The sequence below is a fragment of the Zingiber officinale genome, chromosome 4B (assembly GCF_018446385.1).
Source record: "Zingiber officinale cultivar Zhangliang chromosome 4B, Zo_v1.1, whole genome shotgun sequence".
NCBI classification, from domain to species: Eukaryota; Viridiplantae; Streptophyta; class Magnoliopsida; order Zingiberales; family Zingiberaceae; genus Zingiber; species Zingiber officinale.
The window spans coordinates 90686784-90696803 of NC_055993.1; the positions used below are offsets into that span (position 1 = coordinate 90686784).

At 33.8% G+C, this 10020-nt stretch overlaps 1 protein-coding gene across 7 annotated transcripts; it reads right to left on the bottom strand.

Annotated features, from left to right (window-relative positions):
• Positions 1-884: 884 nt before the first annotated feature.
• LOC121975479 (pentatricopeptide repeat-containing protein At3g16610-like) lies at positions 885-6105 on the bottom strand. 7 transcript variants are annotated; one of them, XM_042527158.1, is made up of 12 exons: positions 5647-6103; positions 5467-5539; positions 4456-5345; positions 3912-3991; positions 3648-3780; positions 2933-2987; positions 2746-2853; positions 2595-2665; positions 2409-2516; positions 2210-2296; positions 1687-1733; positions 885-1223 (listed from the first exon to the last, which is right to left on the bottom strand). In XM_042527158.1, exons 3-5 carry the CDS (start codon positions 5202-5204, stop codon positions 3668-3670), a joined length of 942 nt encoding a protein of 313 aa, XP_042383092.1. In that variant the 5' UTR covers positions 5205-5345; positions 5467-5539; positions 5647-6103; the 3' UTR covers positions 885-1223; positions 1687-1733; positions 2210-2296; positions 2409-2516; positions 2595-2665; positions 2746-2853; positions 2933-2987; positions 3648-3667. The 7 variants fall into 7 exon arrangements, with proteins under 7 accessions (XP_042383092.1, XP_042383093.1, XP_042383090.1 ...); XM_042527159.1 differs by lacking the exon at positions 5467-5539; XM_042527156.1 differs by having other exon boundaries at positions 4456-5539.
• Positions 6106-10020: the final 3915 nt, after the last annotated feature.

Here is a 10020-nt window from a genome sequence, read left to right on the forward strand (position 1 = left end):
AATTTTAGGTTATTTGACATGATTGGATGCTTTACTTACATGATATTAGTTAGTGTGGAGATGGATATTTTGATTAATTGAACTTGATTGCATGAAAATTACTTAGAGAGGACCACTTTAAGCCTATACTCTATTGTATTTTTATGTGGCATGTGCTCATAGCAATTGAACTCTAGAACTTGTTTGGTTTCTTTTGAAAGTCACAATATTGGACATCAAGACGAAATGCACTAACATATCCTCAGACATATCGAGTTTTAGTGCTTTCAGACTTGTCGCTATATTGAACATCTCCATAATGTACTCCCTTATGTTTCTTTTACCATTATACCGCATGATTACCAACTTCGTAAGAAGTGTAGTAGTCTCGACCTTTTCATTTGAGGTGAATCAGTCTGCTAATTGGTCTAGGAAACTCTTAGCATCTTTTCCCTTCGTTATTGAGTCCTTTATTGGTGCCGGTATGGAAAGCTTCATGATACTCAGACACATGCGATTTGATTTCTCTCATCACTACAACAAAAATATTAAAAGACAATGGTTAAAAATCGTTGTCATAGGCCCTTAAAAACTATTGTAATTGGCAGTGTTGTTAAATGTGCGGTAAAAGACAACGGTTTAAAACCGTTGTCTTTGACCACATTAGACAACAGTCATGCAACGGATTTAAAGTGTTGTCTTTTAATACCAAAGACAATAGTTTTACAACAGTATAAAACCGTTGTAATTGCCAGTTTTACAATAATTTGATCGCAGATATGCTTTTGACAACAAATACACTGTTGTCTTTCTTCAAAATTTAGTTTAAAATCATTGTCTTTGAATACTTTTTACAACGGTTAAAAAATCATTGTCTATGTTGATTAGAAAATGCATCGCAAATAGATAAAACAATATAATATTTTTGCACATAAACTGGTACAACATATATACAGTCACAAAAACAGTTTTCAACATATATACATTCAGTTATCTTTTATACATCTTGTCTCAATCAAAAACTGGTACAACATATATGTATATTCACTTAAGTTAAGTTTATAAACTTCTACAATTACTACAAGCTATCCAAACATGACCACAAGTAGTTTATCAGACCACAACCACAAAAGATGAGACCACAAAATTAAGTTTATCAGACCACAACAATCTTCACGTACTGGTCCATTTTCTGCATATAGAATTTCATAGACTTAGCTTGCAAACCCAGCTTTCTCCCTTTTCTGAAAATAAAATATAGTTAAAGTCATAGAAAAAAGTAGAAACATGCATGTATAAACAGATAATCATTGCAAACTGATAATTGAAACGGATAAATCTAATAAACCACTACAAACTAAATTGATAAATGAAACAAACAAGCCCCAAAAGTAGAAAACTTATCAACATGTATAAATAATTATAAACTTCTTGCAGCTTTGCATCTTTTGTACAGTAGAAACCAAATTGTGAAGTGCGTACATAAATCTGGACCTTCTGAAATGTTGAAGTAAAAGAATGGCCAAATAAGCATGAGAAACGTTGTCGCTTCACATTTTCATGAGTAGTCAAGTAAGTGAGCATGAAAAAAGTTGATGAATATATAAACTTAACATTGTATCTTAAACCATGTATTATGTGAAAGCAGCTAGATCGAATAGCTAATAGCAACAACAGAAAGAGGGAATCATAGAGGAAGTCATGTACCTTATGTCTCAACATTATAGCAGCAACACTCTAGTAAGATCTCAAAGCTTGAAGATGTGCAGTTTGCATAAAAACCACAAAGCAATATACGAAATTAGTTTCAACATTATTTCTATAAATAAGCAAGAACAAACTAATCCATTAACCATCTAAACTGTTAATCAATTTATGTAATCCAGAATATGATTTTCTAAACTGATAATCACTGCCACCTAAACTTACAATCACTACAAACTAAATTAACTGATAATTTAACAAGTGTGTTAGTCCTACAGAAATGTGTTTACCAACAAATGATATATATGTTTGAACATCTCAAAATCTTAAGATGTTGGAAATCACTTCATGCATTCCAGAATAAGAATAATAATAAAATAGAGATGTTCTACCTGGATGTCCTACACACTAAAGTTTTAATAATTATGATGTTTCCAGGGGCATATCTGTTAGGATCAGATTATGTAATTTGCATTATATGCAAATACTTTCCGAATAGATCAAGTCATTGTATGATTTTACATACCTAGTTATAAATATAGTCTTGTATGCATTGTGCCCACTCGGAACGTACTTCATCAATTTCTTCTCTAGAGTACTACGTTTTGATGAACTGTGATCAAATACAAAGATTAGATTAGTAAAAACTAATCAAAAGATGATAAGTGCAAAATGATAAACACACAAATATTTAAGAAGATTGAGAATTGAATGTCAAATATTACTATTGATCGAAGTGAATCTCTCTCGATAATTTCCACTTCTTCAATAATATCTCTCATATATCTCATCACATAAAAACCACACTGTTTCGAATCTGGTTGGCGAGGACCCTATGTTAAAAACAAATTGTAAATGTCTAATATACATGTTTAATTGTTTATAATTTAATCATAAGTAGACATGCATACCTTTATTACTTTCCATGTAACATGTTTTTTCCCTTTTTTTTTCCTTGTTTGAATTAAGCAATCTTATGCTCCTTTATACATCAATAAGAATGGACATATGAGAGTTTTACTGATTAAAAAAATACTTAATAAAATTAAAATATGTACTCACATATCCACTACGTATTTCCAGTCCTCGTCACGAATGCGATGACTAAGCGAATCCAACAAATAAATTGTTTCCTTATATGGATCAATGATAGTGAGAATCCAATGATAACTATGCACAAATCACATAATTATTGCATGCATATTTCTCGAAACAATAAATTAAAACTGATATTATAAGTCTTACTTACCCAACATTATGTGGCACTAAAATTAGTTGATTTCTTGATGCTTGACTCAACTTATCTGCCAAAACAGTAGCTCTTTTATTCAAGTGCTCGATTTTGCTATTTTTGTCCAGTCGAGTCACACATGACACATATGGGATAATGTGTGGATTCACAAATCTAATTTTGTGGACATTGTTATGTGTTTTTAGCTTTTTATAAAGATGCCTACCATTTCAAAATGAAGAATGTTACAATGCTAAATTAATAAAGTTTATACAATTTATATGGTAAATAAATAGAATAAGAAGACTTATCACATGTAAATTACTATACAATTTGCAGTTATGAGATCCAAATGATAAAAGGAATGATATCTTCAAGGTACACAAGGATTTCATAATCATCGTCAAAGAAACCATGCTCACAAATCATTGATATATTTGTTTCATCATTTAGAGCATGCTTACAATAACAGTACAGTATATGCAATGATCTTGGCACACTTGATGAAATAATTGGGTTATTTCTTTGGACAACACTTCTTTTCCTTTGAGGATGCAGATTCATGTTTAAAGATCCAAATTTTGTTGTACAACAATTGATTTTTTTCTGCAATGATGTAGTGTACATAAATGTAATAATAAATTATTGTTGCGACAATAAAGGACAGAGGCATAATAAAAACCATAAAGGCATAATAGATTTAGTAGGGAAGACGCATAATGAACTTGCTTACAATCTTTTCTATTGCCATTTTCAAATCCCAATGTGAGCTACAGATGATAGATTCACAATACGCCCTTCGATTCCTGACTCTTTTGCTGTATTTTTCATTTTCTCAAGTAGAAGATTTGTCAACAAAAAGTGACCTGGAGTCAAAAGGAATTTAAAATGAACAAAAGGAATTTAGAGAATTAAAGATAATTTGGTCAAAAAAAATCCAATAAAACTATTGCAGAGTATTAGGGAATGAAATTGATTTATTAAGTAAGAGATATACCCAGATGATTTGTAGCAAATTGCATCTCTATACCATCTTCTGAGAGTTTATAAAGACAGTTCATCACGCCAGCATTGTTTCTGATGACAAATTAAAGATGTAAAAATTGGGGAAAAAGAAGAAGAAGGAAGTGACAAGCATGCAACATTTGAACATGAGAAGCATGTGAATACATCAAGACGTTGAGGGGTAGATTCCTTTCAATGAATCTGTCTGCGAAGGCTCGGGCAGACTTTTGTGAGCTAAGTTCAAGCTCCGAGACATCAACTTTGGCAGATGGAATACTCTGTTGGATATTTTCCTTTACCACATTGGCAGCTTCCATGTTCCTTGCTCCAATGATGACATGTAAGGGCCATAACCCTTGCAGTTTCAGCTCCAATCCCATTACTTCCACTTGGGGTTTGCATGAAAATTCTTATATGCTTAGATCCAATGGTTCAGAAACTATTTACCTTAGTTTTTAAAAAAATATATATATGTATTTTTCCTTTTTTTTTAGCTGAAAGAAACTTGTATCACATATGATGCAAGTACCAAGTACCTGAAAATTTGCAATGCCTCCGCCATCCTGCCACACAGAGTGTAGCATCCGATCATCGCACTCCATGTCACCTCGTTCCTGAAGCTCATGCTGTCGAATATTCTACGAGCACGAACCAAGCACTCGGATTTTCCATACATGTCCAGCAATGCAGTATTAACCAGAACATCGCCTTTATCGATGCGTCTTCTGATACAGAATGCATGAATACTTTTTCCTTGTATCAGGGCCTTCGCTTGGCCGACGATAGGTAGGAGGGCCACTATTGTGGAAGGGTTCGGTATGTTTCCTGTCCGTTGCATTTGAAGAAGACAACGAATTGCTTCTTGGTACCTCCCATTCAGTGCGTAACCAGAGACCAAAGCGTTCCATGCAACAACATCTTTTTGGGGCATTCTGCAGAACACCTCGTGTGCATCCTCTAAGCAGCCACATTTCAAATACATGTCGAGCAAAGCAGTAGACACAAACACATCTAGTTCCAGCCCTGCCTTCTTGGCGTGTTCGTGTATCAGAATTCCATCCGCAAGCGCCTCCAGAGCTGAACAAGTCTTCAAGACAAACGGAAATGTGAACTTGTTCGGCTCGATTCCTGTATCGAGCATTCTCTGGTATAGCTCAACGGCACGACCAAAGGGCTCATTCCAAGCGTAAGCCCTGATCATGGTGTTCCACAGGAAGACACTTGGTTGCAGTAAATCGTTGAACGCGAGACGGGCAGACTCAATCTCGCCGCATGATATGTACATCTGAACAATCTTTTCGAGAAGAGAATAGTTTCTGGCGAAATACCTGTGACTGATGATCCGGTGATGGATCTCTTTGCCGTCTTCGAGCAATTTGAAACGAATGCAAGAATCCAAAATTTTGGTGTAGGCGATCAGCAAAATCTAGAAGAGAGATTCTCATTCATTGACATAATATTAGTATAGTGATCAGCAAGCAACATTAGTAAATTAAAATAAGAGTTAACATTTTAAAAGTTTTTTTAATATAAAAAGGAGCCATCACCAAACGAGCAGCGAGGAAAGAGTGGGAGTTTGGATGAATTAGGCACCAAAATCAAGTCGGAAACAAATCAGATCTGTGCATCAAAACACGAATCAAGCTAGAGTTCGAAAAAAGCCAAGCTCGCTTAAGCAAGAACAGATTTTCAAAGAGTGATTCTCCAGATCCTAGGGATGGACAAACCGGTGACAATGACGGTCTGCTTGGAAGCGTCGACGCCCTCAGTGACCTGCTTGGATGTGGAACTGAAGCCGAACCCAGTTGGGTCGGGCAGTCGGGTGAGGCTCCTAAAGAATCCCATGCCGCCTCTCGCTTGATCGCCGAGGAAACCGCCAAGAGAGTGAGAGACGAGTCGACAGGAGCAAAGGATGAGCCACGAGAGGGTTAGTCTGAGAGGAGTTCGAACGAGAGGTTCCAAGAGAGGGGTTCGTCGGAGATGTTCAGCGAGAGAGGTTTAGGCAGAGAGGAGTTTTGAGGAGAGGGGTTCGTGCAAAGGGGTGGAAGGCAAAAATCGTGTGAGGAGATCGGGAAGAGGAGATTGTGTGAGGAGATCGGGAAGAAGAGATTGTGTGAGGAGAGGGAACGTGAAGAGATCGTGTGATGAGGAGAGGAGAAAGACACAGTTATGTCTAGGTTCCCGAAGACTAAGGGGAGGGAAAACACGTGCCAAAGAATTTTTCGGAGAGAGAATGTATTAAACCTCTAAAAATGTGCTTAAAAATAAGGGTTTTAGAAAATCGTTGTAAAATACGTTGTTGATTATAAAACAATTCGCTCAACGACAACGGTTTTTACAAAACTGTTGTCTTTTGTTTTTTTTTTAAAGCTCAAAGACAACGGTTTTGTTAAAAACCGTTGTCTTTTATCAAATTAACAACGGTTCCTTCAAAAACCGTTGTCTTTATAGTGTTGTCTTTTAACATATTTGTTATAGTGCATAGCTGAAATTCAGCCCTCTGCTCTATAGTGCTAGCACTGGCTAGAGGTGCGGGATGATCATTCCTTAATGCATAGTCTAAGTCCATGTAGCTTAAGACTACGGTTACATATTCTTTCCATTCAGCAAAATTCGAACCAGTTAGTGTTGGGATGTTATTATGCTGGTTGTTACAGATTACACTGAAATTAAAGAGAGAAATTTATTTAAGCTCATGATTTTACTAAAGCCAAGAACATATTAAGTAATATAAAATTATGCAAATAAAATAAAATTTTAAATGCATATAAATGGACTCTTTATGAGATATCAAGTACAACATAATGTGTCTTCCTTTGGGCTGACATATTATTTGTTAGCGATACTCTCTAATATAACTCAAACTTTAATTGCCCACATAATGTGCTTTCCTTTAGGCCGATCCATTATGCGCATAATATGATACTTTATATGAATTATATTTTAGTTCATAGCTTACAACAACCTTAATCGGCCACATAATATGCCTTCCTTTGGGCCGACATATTGTGTGCATGATCTGAATAAAATAATATTTTGTTCTATAGTTGTAAGCTACCTTATGCATATATCTGGCATAAAAGTAACCTTCCTTTGGGCCGATTACTTTTAGCATAGATATACATCTACCAACACAAAATGCACTAAACCTACCTAAGGTGCCTTCCTTTGGGTCGACACATTAGTTCAACTTAGTAGCATATTGTGTAGATAGACCCAAGAAAATTCTAGGAACTAAATTCGAATAGAAATTATTTAATCAGCCTTAACAACATAAAATTAGGCTTATTGATCGATTGATACCTTATGGTAATCGATTGGTATAATCCAATCGATTATCCCAATCGATCCGAAAGTCTACTATATACGACTACGTGATTATACATAGAACTCTTCCTTAAGAAGCTAAAGCTTCGAGTTCTATAATTAAATAGTATTATTTAATGCTATTTAATTCCTTAATTATTTCTTAAAAAAATATTTATTTTTTTTCTTATGTTTTCGTTTACTGTTGAAATAACAAACGAAAACAGTTTGTTTTTATTGTTTCAATGAATCAGTAGTTTCCGAATTTTGTTTCAATTTTTTTTTCCTTTAATACGAAACAGTATTCACAGGAAAAAAAAAACCTTAATTAATTAAAAAAAACAATTTTAATCGATTAAAATCAAACTTAATCGATGTAGTTGTGAGTTTAAGGCTATTAATTTTTTAAATTTTAATTATTTCTATTCAAAATTTTAGACTCGACAATCAATTGCTCGACCAAAGCAATCGATTAAACCATCACAATCTTCATAGAAATACGAAAAACTCGAAAAACAAGTCTATCATAATTTTCTCTTATATAATTTTCGACGATTAAATTTGTATTAACTAGGAAAGACTTAATCTAGCATACAAACAATAAATCGACGAAAAATTTAAACTTTTTTGCTATTGAAAAATGACGAAACAGAACCTTGGCTCTGATACCAATTGATAGTTCTCGAAAAACCTAAGCCGCATGAATTCTAAACAACCGAAATAAGAATTCAAATAGAAAAACAAGAATATATAAGCATGGATCGTGGTTTCGTCGAGAACATGACATAAGAAACTAATAATACATAAACATAATGACAAAGAACTTGATTAAAGAGCCATATCTTTGTCCTTTAGCGTTGTCTAGAAGATCCTGTGGAAGAAGAAGCAACGGAAAGAAAAAAAGGTAGGTCTTTCGAGGGACTTAGGGGATGACGGCGCCGAAAAGATTTAGGTCAATGGGGAACCAAAAGCTATATCAAGATCATCCTAAGCCCTTAGGGACCAACCATATATATAGTGGACATCTAATATCAGTTCATTGATAATAATAGATGTGGGACTATAAGTCCATATATACTGAACATCTATTATCACCATATAGATGATAATAAATGCGGGACTAAAGGTTCTACACATATGAAATCCACATCCAATTATCTGAAACCCACTGGACATAAGTTAGATCACTTTAAAGGGTTCGGATCGTATTCACGTGTGCAACTTACAAATAAGCCCACCTAATAGGGATAATTATATCCAACATATGCATCATTGAAAACATATCTTGTGTAAAGATGAACAATTATTAGTTGAATATATGCAAGAAAAAATAAATAATATTAGTTTAGTTAGTTAAATAATTACAAAAAAAACTCAACCCCATAAAATATGGATGGATAGTATGGTATGTCCGTAGTTTGACTTTTGCTATAATTGTAAAATATATATTTATGTAATCACCATGAGTGTATTAAGCCTAATCAAATGCTGTCATGAAAGATTGTGTATCTAATGCAAAAGTAGAGTTAGATCTTACTGGAAGCAATGTAACTCTACGTAAACAAACAAAAATAATATGACAAATTATAAAATAAAGAATAAAACTATCACTATTAATATTATTGAATAATATTCACAACGGCTACATTTATAGCATCTATGAAAATTATATGTGATATAGCAACTTCTAAACATGTAGGTGGTTCTAGCAGGTTTTTAGTGCTGGAAGTAAAATTTAACATTCAAATATATTATTTCAATACATTGAGATTTCAACAAAATACTCATTATTGTCATAGCGATATATATATATATATATATATATATATATATATATATATTTTTATGCAACTACGCTACCAACTAACTTAATTTAATTAACTGAGATTCAATAATACATCTACTACCATAACATCTTTTTTATTCTTAAAAATATGCTTTCACTTGTTGAACAAATACATAGACAAATATGTCATTGAGGAAAATATAAAAAAAATTAACTATAATCAAGACTTTGGATTTTTTTTCACTGTCAATCTTAGCATAGAATTGTTACTTTGATGAGACTGTGGTAGATTTATTTGATGAGACAGGGGCTTCTGGATCTTCATGTTGAACAATCTCCTTCCCTTTCTCTTTCCCCTTAGTTTTCCCTTCTATAGGTATAGGTATTGTAGTCGTTTGTTTACTATCAGTTTTTTTTCTTTTAGGGACTTGTTCAAATCTATAGATTGGTAGTGGTCGAATATTCTTTCTAGCACACCTCTTTATCCTTATATTTGTTAGAAGATTAGGCTCTATAACCTCTTTATCCAGGGTAGGGGTTGCTCGTGTCTCTTCTGATACCATGCTCTATAGCAAACTTTGGAGCTCTATTATTTTTTTATGATTATGTCTTTTACAGATAATATTCTATCCTTTTACCTATAGTCTTGTCTTTTTCAACAATGCTAATTTCAACATTACTAGCACTCCTCTCTAGTAAATCAACAAGTTCCATTATTTTTATATCCTTCTCTTGAATATCCTTGCTCAACTCAACAATCAAATTTTGTATCTCAGCAAGTTGAACATCTTTTACTTTGTAACTACATTCAACTTGCTTCTAAGCATCCCCTACAGGTTGATCTTGAACATTCTCTATTGCATGCTCCTAAACTTCCTCTACTACATACTCCTAAACATGCTCTGCTTACTCAGGAAAAGACACAGTGATTAAGTTCTGTGCAATATGATCATCAAGTTGCTTTATAACATCTGCAAGGGAATCAGTTGATAGCAAATGTTCTTTTAAA

Excerpts from the sequence above, each read along its gene's own strand:
- LOC121975479 (XM_042527161.1), bottom strand. The coding sequence starts at position 5,204 with ATGTACATATCATGCGGCGAGATTGAGTCTGCCCGTCTCGCGTTCAAC. Across the intron at positions 3,992-4,455 it reads GAGGCATTGCAAATTTTCAG|AAACAATGCTGGCGTGATGA; the intron begins GTACTTGGTACT and ends ATTTGTCATCAG. Across the intron at positions 3,781-3,911 it reads ATTTGCTACAAATCATCTGG|GTCACTTTTTGTTGACAAAT; the intron begins GTATATCTCTTA and ends TTTTGACTCCAG.